This window comes from Mus caroli, unplaced genomic scaffold (genome assembly GCF_978045245.1).
Source record: "Mus caroli unplaced genomic scaffold, Mus_caroli_1 scaffold_1, whole genome shotgun sequence".
NCBI lineage: Eukaryota > Metazoa > Chordata > Mammalia > Rodentia > Muridae > Mus > Mus caroli.
Window position 1 is genome coordinate 59,167,581 of NW_028227256.1, and position 13,900 is coordinate 59,181,480.

A 13,900-nucleotide genomic window follows, 5' to 3' on the forward strand; every position below is an offset into this window, starting at 1 on the left:
CCCACTGGGGATAATAGACACTATTCAGCCAAAGAAGTTTAAAAGTTCCTTGTAAAACCTAATGTGACTAAGAAATTTGCAATACTTGGATAAAAAAACCAAAAAGACAAACTAGGCAGAAGCAGCCCTTCGCTCAACTGGATTTTCAGTGCACCTCTTCCAAAAGCAAAACGAGTCATATCCGCTGCACCTGGAGTGCACCATTCAGATAGCCCATAAAAGATCCGGATGCTCTCGTGTGTTCTCAGTTATTCTTTCTATATCTCTGTATAGTCCTGAGAAAGTACACTCATCAACGCCATCACCACCAAATCTACCTGTCACAACTCTCACATCCTCGCTTATCAAAGTCTTACCTAGATCTGGGCTGAGTAATTTTTCATGTTCTTTTTTTTTTTTTTAAATCTTCCATAATTTTCTGTGTGCTGCTTGTCCCCCTGTTCTTAGCATGGACAAAGCAGGAGTTAACGAGCGGTTAGTCATTTCATGGTAACTGGGGTAGTTGAGCCACACCTTTCAGTTACCACCAGTCATATTTCCACATTTCTGTGACCATGGCTAAGGTTTTCTTTGCGGCTATTGAGTGGTCTTCCAAGCATGTAACATGCACTTCCCGGACATGAACTCACTTGCATTTTCACCACAAACTATTGGGCACGCACTTCATAGTGAGCTGAAGGTAAAATGACTTTTAGGTTACTGATGGAAATACACCTGAAACTTTTATACAATGGAAGTTAAATTTCCAAGCCAGGCTCCTAACTCTCAACACGGCTTCTTTTATGTTAAGTCAGGATAAATAATTTAGGTTGAATACATTTGAATTTTAAATTTCCAGCATACTAAATTATAAATTTAATTATTGTCTTAGTTTGGGTTTTTCTGCTGTGAACAGACACCATGACCAAGGCAACTCTTATAAGGGACAATATTTAATTGGGGATGGTTTACATGTTCCGAGGTTAAGACCAGTATCACCAGAGGAAGAAGTATTGCAGCGTCCGGGCAGACATGATACTGAGAGCTACATCTTCATCCAAAGGAAGCCAGGAGCAGACTAAGGCAGCTAAGAGGAGGGTCTCAAAGTCCACCCCACCCCCCCAGTGACACACTTCCCCCAACAATGCCACACCTTGAGCCAAGCCACCACAATTGTAAAAATATATCTTATATAGTTTAAAATTTAAATAATATATTATACATGCAATTATAAATAAATGTTACAGATATATAACATTTGCATATTATATGATATTATATAATTATATATTTAAAAAATTTTTAAAGATATTTTCTTTATATACATTTCAAATTTCAAATGCTATCCTGAAGGTTCCCCATACCCTCCCCCCCAACACACCCCTACCAAGCCACTCCCATTTCTTGGCCCTGGCATTCCCCTGTACGAAGGCATATAAAGTTTGCAAGACCAATGGCCCTCTCTTCACAGTGATGGTAGACTAGGCTATCATCTGATACATATGCAGCTAGAAACATGAGCTCTGGGGGGAGGGGTACTGCTTAGTTCATATTGTTGTTCCACCTATAGGGTTGCAGATCCCCCCAGCTCCTTGGGTAATTTCTCTAGCTCCTCCATTGGGGGCCCTGTGATCCATCCAATAGCTGACTGTGAGCATCCACTTCTGTGTTTGCTAGGCCCCAGCATAGTCTCACAAGAGACAGCTAGCTATATCCGGGTCCTTTCAGCAAAATCTTGCTTGTGTATGCAATGGTGTCAGCATTTGGAAGCTGATTATGGGATGGATCCCCAGATATGGCAGTCTCTAGATGGTCCCTCCTTTCATCTCAGCTCCAAACTTTGTCTCTGTAACTCCTTCCACGGGTGTTTTGTTCCCACTTCTAAGAAGGGGCAAAGTGTCCACACTTTGGTCTTCGTTCTTCTTGAGTTTCATGTATTTCGCAAATTGTATCTTATATATTGGTATTCTAAGTTTCTGGGCTAATATCCACTTATCAGTGAGTACATATCATGTGAGTTCTTTTGTGATCGGGTTACCTCACTGAGGATGATGCCCTCCAGGTCCATCCATTTGCTAGGAATTTCATAAATTCATTCTTTTTAATAGCTGAGTAGTACTCCATTGTGTAAATGTACCACATTTTCTGTATCCATTCCTCTGCTGAGGGAAACCTGGGTTCTTTCCAGCTTCTGGCTATTATAAATAAGGCTGCTATGAACGTAGTGGAGCACATGTCCTTCTTACCCGTTGGAACATCCTCTGGATATATGCCCAGGAGAGGTATTGCTGGATCCTCTGGTAGTACTAAGTCCAATTTTCTGAGGAACCGCCAGACTGATTTCCAGAGTGGTTGTACAAGCTTGCAATCCCACCAACAATGGAGGAGTGTTCCTCTTTCTCCACATCCTCGCCAGCATCTGCTGTCACCTGAATTTTTTATCTTAGCCATTCTGACTGGTGTGAGGTGGAATCTCAGGGTTGTTTTGATTTGCATTTCCCTGATGATTAAGGATGCTGAACATTTTTCAGGTGCTTCTCAGCCATTCGGTATTCCTCAGGTGAGAATTCTTTGTTTAACTCTGTTCCCTATATTTTAATGGGGTTATTTGATTTTCTGGAGACCACCTTTTTGAGTTCTTTATATATATTGGATATTAGTCCCCTATCTGATTTAGCATAGGTAAAGATCCTTTCCCAATCTGTTGGTGGCCTTTTTGTCTTATTGCCTGTGTCTTTTGCCTTACAGAATCTTTGCAATTTTATGAGGTCCCATTTATCAATTCTCGATCTTATAGCACAAGCCATTGCTGTTCTATTCAGGAATTTTTCCTCTGTGCCTAGGATGAATGATTGTTTTGATGTGTTCTTGGACTCAGTTAGTGAGAATTTCATTGAGTATTTTTGCATCGATATTTATAAGGGAAATTGGTCTGAAGTTCTCTATCTTTGTTCGGTCTTTCTGTGGTTTAGGTATCAGACTAATTGTGGCTTCATAGAATGAATTGGGTAGAGTACCTTCTGCTTCTATTTTGTGGAATAATTTGTGAGGAACTGGAATTAGATCTTCTTTGAAGGTCTGATAGAACTCTGCACTAAACCCATCTGGTCCTGGGCTTTTTCTGGTTGGGAGACTATTAATGACTGCTTCTATTTCTTTAGGGAATATAGAACTGTTTAGATCATTAAGCTGATCCTGATTTAACTTTGGTACCTGGTATCTGTCTAGAAATTTGTCCATTTCTTCCATGTTTTCCAGTTTTGTTGAGTATAGACTTTTGTAGAAGGATCAGATGGTGTTTTGAATTTCTTCAGGATCTGTTCTTATGGCTCCCTTTTCATTTCTGATTTTGTTAATTAGGATGCTGTCCCTGTGCCCTGTAGTGAGTCTGGCAAAGGGTTTATCTATCTTGTTGTTTTTCTCAAAGAACCAGCTCCTCCTTTGACTGATTCTTTGAATAGTTCTCCTTGTTTCCACTTGGTTGATTTTGCCCCTAAGTTTGATTATTTCCTGCCATCTACTCCTCTTGGGTGAATTTGCTTCCTTTTATTCTAGAATTTTTAGGTGTGTTGTCAAGCTGCTAGTGTGTGCTCTCTCTAGTTTCTTTTTGGAGGCACTCAGAGATATGAGTTTTCCTCTTAGAAATATTTTCATTGTTTTCCATAAATTTGGGTATCTTGTGGCTTCATTTTCATTAAACTCTAAAAAGTCTTTAATTTCTTTCTTTATTCCTTCCTTGACCAAGGTATCACTGAGAAGTGTGTTGTTCAGTTTCCAAGTGAATGTTGGCTTTCTATTCTTTATGTTGTTATTGAAGATCAGCCTTAGTCCATGGTGATCTGATAGGATGCATGGGACAATTTCAATATTTTTGTATCTGTTGAGACCTGTTTTGGGACCAATTATATGGTCAATTTGGAGAAGGTACCATAAGGTGCTGAGAAGAAGGTATATTCTTTTGTTTTAGGATAAAATGTTCTGTAGATATCTGTTAAATCCATTTGTTTCATAACTTCTGTTAGTTTCACTGTGTCCTTGTTTAGTTTCTGTTTCCACAATCTGTCCATTGATGATAATGGTGTGTTGAAGTCTCCCACTATTATTGTGTGAAGTGCAATGTGTGCTTTGACCTTTACTAAACTCTTTAATGAATGTGGCTGCCCTTGCATTTGGAGCATAGACATTCAGAATTGAGAGTTCTTCTTGGAAGATTTTACCTTTGATAAGTATGAAGTGTCCCTTCTTGTCTTTTTTGATAACTTTGGGTTGGAAGTCAATTTTATTAGATATTAGAATGGCTACTCCAGCTTGTTTCTTCAGACCATTTGCTTGGAAAATTGTTTTCCAGCCTTTTATTCTGAGGTAGAGTCTGTCTTTTTCCCTGAGATGTCTTTCCTGTAAGCAGCAAAATGTTGGGTCCTATTTGTGTAGCCAGTCTGTTAGTCTATGTCTTTTTATTGGGGAATTGAGTCCATTGATATTAAGAGATATTAAGGAAAAGTAATTGTTGCTTCCTATTATTTTTGTTGTTAGAGTTGGCATTCTGTTCTTGTGGCAGTCTTCTTTTAGGTTCGTTAAGGGATTACTTTCTTCCTTTTTCTAGGGCGTGATTTCTGTCCTTGTATTGTTTTTTTTTTTTTTTTTTCTGTTATTATCTGTTGAAGGGCTGGATTCGTGGAAAGATAATGTGTGAATTTGGTTTTGTCCTGGAATACTTTGGTTTCTCCATCTATGGTAATTGAAAGTTTGGCTGGGTATAGTAACCTGGGCTGGCATTTGTTTTCTCTTAGTGTCTGTATAACTCTGTCCAGGATCTTCTGGCTTTCATAGTCTCTTGTGGATCGTCTGGTATAATTCTGATAAACCTGCCTTTATATGTTACTTGACCTTTTCCCCTTACTGCTTTTAATATTCTATCTTTATTTAGTGCATTTGTTGTTCTGATTATTATGTGTCAGGAGGAATTTCTTTTCTGGTCCAGACTATTTGGAGTTCTGTAGGCTTCTTGTATGTTCATGGGCATGTCATTCTTTAGGTTTGGGAAGTTTTCTTCTATAATTTTGTTGAAGATATTTGCTGACCCTTTAAGTTGAAAATCTTTGTTCTCATCTACTCCTATTATCAGTAGGTTTGGTCTTCTCATTGTGTCCTGGATTTCCTGGATGTTTTGAGTTAGGAACTTTTTGCATTTTGCATTTTCTTTGATTGTTGTACCGATGTTCTCTATGGAATCTTCTGCACCTGAGTTTCTCTCTTCCATCTCTTGTATTCTGTTGCTTATGCTTGCATCTATGGTTCCAGATTTCTTTCCTAGTATTTCTATCTCCAGCATTGCCTCACTTTGGGTTTTCTTTATTGTGTCCACTTTCCTTTTTAGGTCTAGTATGGTTGTGTTCATTTCTATCACCTGTTTGAATGTGTTTTCCTATTTTTCTTTAAGGACTTCTACCTCTTTGGTTGTGTTTTCCTGTTTTTCATTGAGTTCTTGTATCTATTTAGTAGTGTTCTCCTGTATTTCTTTAAATGAGTTATTAAAGTCCTTCTTTATGTTCTCTACCATCATCATGATATATCCTCTTAACTCCTGGTCTACCTTTTTGGGTGTGTTGGGGTGCCCAGGACTGGGTGAGGTGGGAGTGCTGCGTTCTGATGATGGTGAGTGGTCTTGGTTTCTGTTAGTAAGATTCTTATGTTTACCTTTCACCATCTGGTAATCTCTCGAGTTACACTTTGCCCCTTCTTAGAAGTGGGAACAAAACCCATGGAAGGAGTTACAGAGACAAAGTTTGGAGCTGTGATGAAAGGAGGGACCATCTAGAGACTGCCATATCTGGGGATCCATCCCATAATCAGCTTCCAAATGCTGACACCATTGATTTTGCTGAAAGGACCCGGATATAGCTAGCTGTCTCTTGTGAGACTATGCTAGGGCCTAGCAAACACAGAAGTGGATGCCCACAGTCAGCTATTGGATGGATCACAGGGCCCCCAGTGGAGGAGCTAGAGAAAGTACCCAAGGAGCTGGGGGGATCTGCAACCCTAAAGGTGGAACAACAATATGAACTAACCAGTACCCCCCACCTAGCTCATGTCTCTAGCTGCATATGTATCAGAAGATGGCCTAGTAGCCCATCAGTTGAAAGACAGGCCCATTGGTCTTTCAAACTTTATATGCCTCAGTACAGGGGAACGCCAGGGCCAAGAAGTTGGGGTGGGTAGGGGAGCGTGTGGGGGACTTTTGGGATAGCATTGGAAATGTAAATGAAATAAATACCTAATTAAAAAAAAAGAATGTGTTCATGGGGAATATTGATAAGGGGCTTTCATATGTCATCTGATATTAATATCAGTTTAACAATAACCCTCTGTAGCACAGTGGGAATCCTTTCTGTATTTTCTAGTAGGGCTTTTGTAGAATCCATATTTTTTATTTAAATGTTTGATAAAATTTACCTGTGATGTCACCAAGTCCTAAACTGGTCTTTAAGGGAAATTTTCAGGAACAATCATTTTAAAATTCAACTATTAGGTCATGCATATGGTTTATTTCTATGTATTAAAGCTTTACTAACCTGAGCCTTTTTAGAGTTTTTTTCCCCCCATTGCTTGACAGCTGTGTAAATTTTGACCTAATTCTTCCACACTATTGATGCGTGACCCATCATCATTTTTAAGTGAACTGTCTGCTTGCCATTTCAGCTGCTGGGATTGGGCATTGGTTTCATCTGTGTGTGAACTTTGAATCTTTTCTTTCTATTTATCATTGGTTTTCTATGTCTTAGGGATATGGGGGGAGGAAAATGTCTCTGATGATGTCAGAAAAAAATTGTAAGTTGGTTCCATGCTCTCTAAACTGCATATGCATTGGCTTCTCTGAATATCTTGTAGCATCCTTTATTGCAAGGGACATCACTGGATTCTGTCTTGTATCGTCTTTCTGCATGATCTCCAGGAAGCTGTCTAGACTGAAAGCTGGGGTATCATAGTGTTGACTATATTTGTTTTCCATCCTTATAAGTCTGTCCTTTGTGACCTAATGTCTACTTTGTTGAATGCTATTATTACAAATTTTGTCCTCTCCTTATTAGGAAAATATAAATCTTTCCTTTTTTTCTCTATTTTGACCAGATATAGAAGTCTGGTTCTTGAATCTTGAATATGTATATATTTATTTTTTAATGCTCAAGGAGCTTTATTATCTATTATATGTCCCTAGGACATTGAATTTAATTCTTCTCTTACAGACATCAAAGAAAGAGCCCAGTTAAAAGAACTACAAATAATGACATTTTTAAATAAGCATTACATTCATAGAAGGCCTAATAAACATAGCTCTTCATAGTTGACTATAAAATGTCTGTGGAAAAAAATGAGGCACCACAGGATAGGCTGGGAGAAAACAAATCTCAAGTCTTTGCCAATAAAAGATTTAATTTGTTGTAAATCTATATTAATGTATTGTTTTAAAATGTCGGATTTACAGGCAGGTCTAATCCTTGTCTCTTTTCTTTCTTCTCCTCAGTGCCAGATGAAGGCAAAGTTCAGTCGCTGGCTGATCGCAGATCAGGTAAGAAAGTCTGTGCCACTGGCTTTCTCATCCTGGAAATCACTGGCTGCATTTGGATCCTGTTTCTGTGCAGCAGCCAGTGAAAGGCTTTCTAATTAATACATGAGATGTCTCTGTCTTCCACAAAGATGAATTATCGCTTGGCTTTGTGCATGATGGCATAATGCATGCTGACTCAAAATGTTTGAGAGAAGAAAGGATCCCAAATCATCATAAAACCCAAAGTCTTAAACCTAGATGCTAGCTAAACACTGTCAAGAAACAAAAATGTTGAAAAGGAAAGCTAAGAAAGTTTGGAAATTTTTTCCTACATGAATTTTAAATGAAAACAGGGGGATAGAGAATATCAAAAAAAGATGTGGTCATTTCTCAGTGTAAAAATTAAAATAGACATGGGTAACGTCACCTGTATCTAGAAGGGGCTGTGCCAGAGATAACTGTATTATTTCTCTTCTTCCTCAGAAATGAGCTGCCATGCTCTTCTCTGAGAAGCCACCTATGTCTTAGTCTATCACGATGAGGCACCTTTGTGGACCAATCTCAAGCCTTCCCTTCTTTTGCTAGTAACCTCCCTTCCCTCAGCATCATCAATACATATTATTTGCAAATACATAAAGTTAGTAAGATACCAAACACTGCAGTAGTGCCCTACCTCTTGGGGGTGCTTCATTTTGTAGAAAAATAGCTATTTGACTCAGGCCTTAGACTCTACAGAGTGCTCTGGGTGGTTGGCATTCCTCTAATGCTGAAACAAAGAATTCTCCCCATTGCTGTGTTTGTGTGCCAATTACCTTTACAGCAGGAAGTGGTCTTGATGCCTGGTTAATTTTGTCATGTTCCAAGACAGGGCAAGATTATGATTTTTTTTTTCCTTTTTCTCCTTCTCTAGATTTTTAGTGTCTGCAGCCAAGGACTTCTCTTAGGTTCATACTTTTGGGCTTCTCTTCCCTTTCTTCCTAGTAAAGAGCCCAAGTAGTTAGACACTATGAACAAAAACACATTGTGGTTTATTAAGAATGTTTATAAACTGGATTTGTAAAATGAGCAAATAATAAGCTTTCTGGCTATTTCCAGAAATTCCAATCTTATTTTAATTTTAGCTTTCAAAAAAATCACTTCTTGATGGTAATCAAAAGTTACTGTCACTCTTTTAGCTGAGAATATCATCTTCACTTATTGCTATAATAAAAATTTTGGCTTTTATCTAATGTGGAATAAATATTTATGAAGAACTACTCTACACAACTTGAAATAATAACCCCACAGATTTTCAAAAACTTCAAAATTGGCAGAATTTCATAGCTGGCAGGTCCACATGATAACTTTACCTCAGGCAGCAGATGGATGTAGTACCAGCAAGCTTTGTTCTATGTGAAGCATAGTGCTAAAGTACAATAAGTGAGATAAGGATTTGTTTCTAATATATCACCACTCCAATTATCATTGTTCTTATATTTTGACACCTTCTAAACAAACATATAACATATATTGTTGGACATCTGTGGAATCTATGTGGAATGCAAAAATCAAATCAACTTGATTACACCTGATTCAGTTTGATCCAGTTTGAGCTATAAGCCATCAAACAATTAAAGATTAAGGCAAAGAAAAGATTTGATAGCTGTACAGAAAATGTGACCTAAGTGAAGAGGGTAAAAAAACCACCTTTAATTATATAGTGATATGTTACAGCAAACAAGTGAATCCTATACAACATTAGAGATAGTTGGGAGGAAGTACAGAGCATCATTAGAGAAAAATATGTGGCTAAGTTTACAAATGTTCATGTTCTAAGAATGTACCCTTTACCAGTTTTCTATATGTATGTTTTTGAAAAATAACCTTAAATATGATTTTCTTCAGGCACTCATCTCTCATGTAAAAACTCAGCTTCCATATGTATTCAGCATTCATCTAGAGCAGGGGTACTTAGCCTGTAAGATATGACCCCTTAGTGGGGGTTGCATATCAGATATCCTGTGTATCAGATATTCACATTATGATTCATAACAGTAGCAAAATTAGTTATAAAGTAGCAATGAAAAGAATTTTATGGTTGGCATTCACCACAAGCTGAGGAATGGTGTTAAATGGTTGCAGCATTAGGAAAGTTGAGAACCACTGATGTAGAGGGATTTCTCATGGGATGTTGATGATGGAGGTGGTGGTGATATGCTAGCAACAAAAGATTAAGGTTTCCTTTAATTCTGACAATTTCTCACAATTAAATCGCTTAAAATTTTACAACAAATAATGAGAATATATGTAGCCAGACAGGTAATTGACAGATGACAGACAGACAGACAGACAGACAAATAGATAGATAGATACATACATACATACATACATACATACATACATACATACATACATACAGAGATAGATGGAGGATAGGTATATACATGGATCTATGGATGGATGGATGAATGGATGGATGGATGGATGGACAGATAATAAATAGAAACTCTGTAATGTCAAACTTCTCTGCGCCCTCAGTAGGTTATTATCAGACTATATGTTACCTTATAAGGGATCATGATCATACCTCTGCCAATGTTCAAATGGCCCCTTAAAGTTCTCTGGAAATATGATTTTTCCTTCCCGAAATCCTATCTTTGGAATACTTAAGTAATAGATCAGCATCTTTTTGGCTAAGAAAAGCAACTTTCTCTTTAATTCCAGAAATGTGGACAGCTTTAACATTATCCAAGACTATCAGGAAGTTAAAGTAAATTAAATTGTATCTGCTGACTTAAATCTACCATCCATCTTATTTGGGAGGATATTCAACATTTAATAAATTCATCCGAGTTAAGCTTTCTTCTGAGTCAGCTACTTAGTGAGTTGAGAGCCATTCTGTGCCAACTTCCATCTGTTGGTCTGCTTTGGGTGCATCCCAATTTTGTGACAAGATTTTTGGCACCTTTTCCTTGGCTTTATCTTTAAGTGGTTGATGCTTCAGGGCTAAAATCATATCAAAGGGCCAGGTAAGATAAATCTTTCTTTAATTTCTGGCTCACAATGGTGGTTCCCTTCACCTCTTCTGGAATCAACTCATTATTCTTGAGAGTCCCATAACAACCACATTCCATCCCATCATTACCTCAGTGAGATATTTTTAATATTTTGCGATAGTCTCTATATAAGGGAGGTCTTCATGTCTACAGAACGGTAACTTAGAGAAGTTAGAAGTAAAATAGCTTTTGCTTGGTTCCTTTAAAAAAGCAGCACAAGTTCTAGTGAGCCTTGAAAAGTAATTTAACATCTTTCTGTATCTCAGGAATTGAACTCTAGAAATGCAAGGCAGAAAATATATTTAAAGAAGAAAACTAATTTTATTATTTTTCTGCAATTAAAACACTATATCATTATCCCCTTCTACCACCTTTGCCTTGTGCTCTCAAATTCATGGCCCCACTTTCTTTAGTTGTTTATATAGTGTGTGTGTGTGTATGTGTGTGTGTGTGTGTGTGTGTGTGTGTGTGTTTCGTTTCTAGAAGCACAACTACAACTTGCTCAGCATATATCAAGTTCCTTATATGTAAATGATTTTGGTAATGGCCACTTGGTATTGAATAATCAGTTTAAGATGACTTCAGTGTTTTGAAGAAATCTTAGAATTCAGAGAAAGTAAAATTAACTTAAACTTGATAATTAAATTTTCTGCTTAATTTTTTTATTCTATTCAGAGCAATAAAGGTTATCTGGGAGCTACAAATTTCTTGCTTTTCCTGTTTTTATACTAAATCTCAACTAATAGTTCAGTGTTCCTCTTGCACTTGTTTGAAAGGACTTATAAATTTTGCTTTTTTTTCCCCCCTACTATGTCGTCTTCTTCTGTTGTTTTGATTTACTGCTTGGAGCTGTTTTAATATGTATTGACTGTCTGCAGGGATCTTTGCTGACCCAGCTCTTTAAGATGATGCAGTACTGAGAGAGCCAAGGAGTTCTTCTTTACGAGGCCTGACATATTAATTAGCAAAATGGACTAAAAAGCTTTCCGATTTCTACTTTAATTTCTTATATTCTCAAACACCTGTCTGTATAGCTGTAAACCAGGCAAGTCTGTGAGAGTAATGGTGAGCAGTAAGTGCAGACCTTCTTTGAATCAAGTTTATCAGTTAAGGAACACCTGCTTATTAGCAACTGAGGTAGATCTTTGCATGCCATAGAGTTTAGCTGATATGCTGACACAGTCGATTGGTAGAGAAATTAAACCTCTGGGCGTTTAAACTTGATCTCCCAAATGGTCACTGTTGTCTTAGGAAATGAACCTAGATATTGTGCTTTAGCAAAATTTGTGTTTTCTTAGAATGTTCCTAACACCCTATGAGCCCACAAACTGAGAATAGTGGAGAATATAGCTTCTTCGATCCCATTCTATTGGGAAGATAGAATTGACATTTTATAAACTTGGGTAGTTTAAAAGGGAACACATACTCCAGACTGATAATGAAAGTGAGGGACATCTGAATGTAGTCATTTTGCCTTTGATTCTCCTCATACACACACACACACACACACACACACACACACACACACATATATATATATATATATATATATATATATATATATCCCCTTATATATATGGAGTGGCTCAAGTTGAGACAGCTAGGAAGGAGAAAATGTGTGTGCATTGACTATAAATTATATTAAAATATATATGATATGTATTCTTGTTACAAAGCTCAAAAGTTAATATGGAAGGTGTTAGTTTATCAATGAGTATAATCTTTAGACATAGATTTTTTTTTTCAAGTGTAACCTAAGAAGTTTCTGACTTTTTGTAAAAGAATTGAGCTTTGGATAACTGCTTTGGGACAAGTGAAATAATGACAGTTTTAGAACCTACTAGACACTGACTTTGAATTGATAATGATTCAGAACACTCCCCAAGTGCTCTCTGGTCCTCCAGTTAAAGTAGAGGCTCAAGGAGGTCAAGTGACCAATGAAATTTAGCAGAGGTCTGACTCATAGCTGGTTCGGTAGATCCAGAACTTATCATGTGGTTATTTTCCTAGTCTCAGAATTCATCATTGAGATAGATACATGTAGAAGTTGCAGAATTCACACATTGATTCCATGAATTATGGATTAATATATAATCTCTTTGTGTGTATAATACTGATTTTGGTTCACTATTGTGAGTAGAGGCTGTGTAAATGACTTTTCTTTAGGCTCTCCAACTATAAAGGCCTTCATTTCATTCTTTCCCATTTTGTGTAGGAATTTGTGCCTCCTACTAATCTTCCTGCTCCATTGGCTTTAAATTAGAACTATGTTAATATATCTTGTTTATGTCCTGGAACTCTTTTTTTTTTTGAAAATATAAGTAGGAATGAAGATATCTACTCATGTTTTATTTGCTCTTATTTTTTTCTGAATTATTTCTTTATCTTCAAAAATCCTTATGCATTGATGGCATAAGTGTTCTGTGAGTAGAAATTGTGGAGATATTGAATCCATAGGCTACCTATCTCCTTTCAATAACCCATACAAGTTACTAAATAAGACTTCCTTTTGGTCTCTGAAGAATTAAATTTTGAAGTTCAATGACTTAACTAGGAATGAATAAAATAATTTAATAAAATTAATTATATATAAAAAAGATGGGTATGTTGGTACAAGCCTATAATCTTAACATTCAGGACATAGTGGTTTAAAGATCATGAGTTCAAATCCAGCCTTGGCTAGAAGTAAGTTTCATGTTACCATGAGCTATACAGTGAGATCTTGTTTCAAACAAACAAACCAAAAAATGACAATAAACAATTAAAAGACTTTAAAAGCAAAAGGAGGTTAGATAGCAACTCAGTGTGATTTCATAAGTTTGCCTAAATCTCCCCCTTTTTTTTTACATTATTGAAATTAACATGTATTATTTGAACAATATGTCAGACCACAGTAGTTTCTCACATTTGAATCTTCCAGTTGAGTTCCTGCTATTCATTACTCTTTGTGATTTCTGTGAATGAGGAAATAAAATCCAGTGTCAATGGTTGCAGGGCTTGACCTCCAATTCTATTCTCAGTTATAGGAACACAGGGTGGATATCTGTTCATGTGCTAGGAACCTTGCTGTCTCTCATCATTCCTTATGTTAGTTAAATGTAGTTTTAGATACATTTTAGATACAACAAACATACACACTCACCTCTGTCTCCAACTTTGGCTTAAGTTTAAAAAGGATTTGGAAGTTACCATCAGAAAATTAGCAACATGTATCTATCACCTACAGACTTGATTATGAAGCAGCATTCTGAGTTCAAGGCCAGCCTGGTCTACAGCGTGAGTTCCAGGACAGCCAAGGCTATACAAAAAACACTGTCTCGAAAAACCAAAAAAAAAAAAA

At 37.0% G+C, this 13,900-nt stretch overlaps 1 protein-coding gene across 2 annotated transcripts in view; it reads left to right on the forward strand.

Moving 5' to 3' along the window:
- Positions 1-13,900, forward strand: part of Pard3b (par-3 family cell polarity regulator beta) — a 1,032,172-nt gene that overhangs the window by 663,584 nt on the left and 354,688 nt on the right. For both annotated transcript variants that reach the window (XM_021162850.3, XM_085837816.1), the window contains one exon: positions 7,502-7,546. In XM_021162850.3, the coding sequence (XP_021018509.1) occupies positions 7,502-7,546 (45 nt within the window). The remainder of the gene's footprint in view (positions 1-7,501; positions 7,547-13,900) is intronic.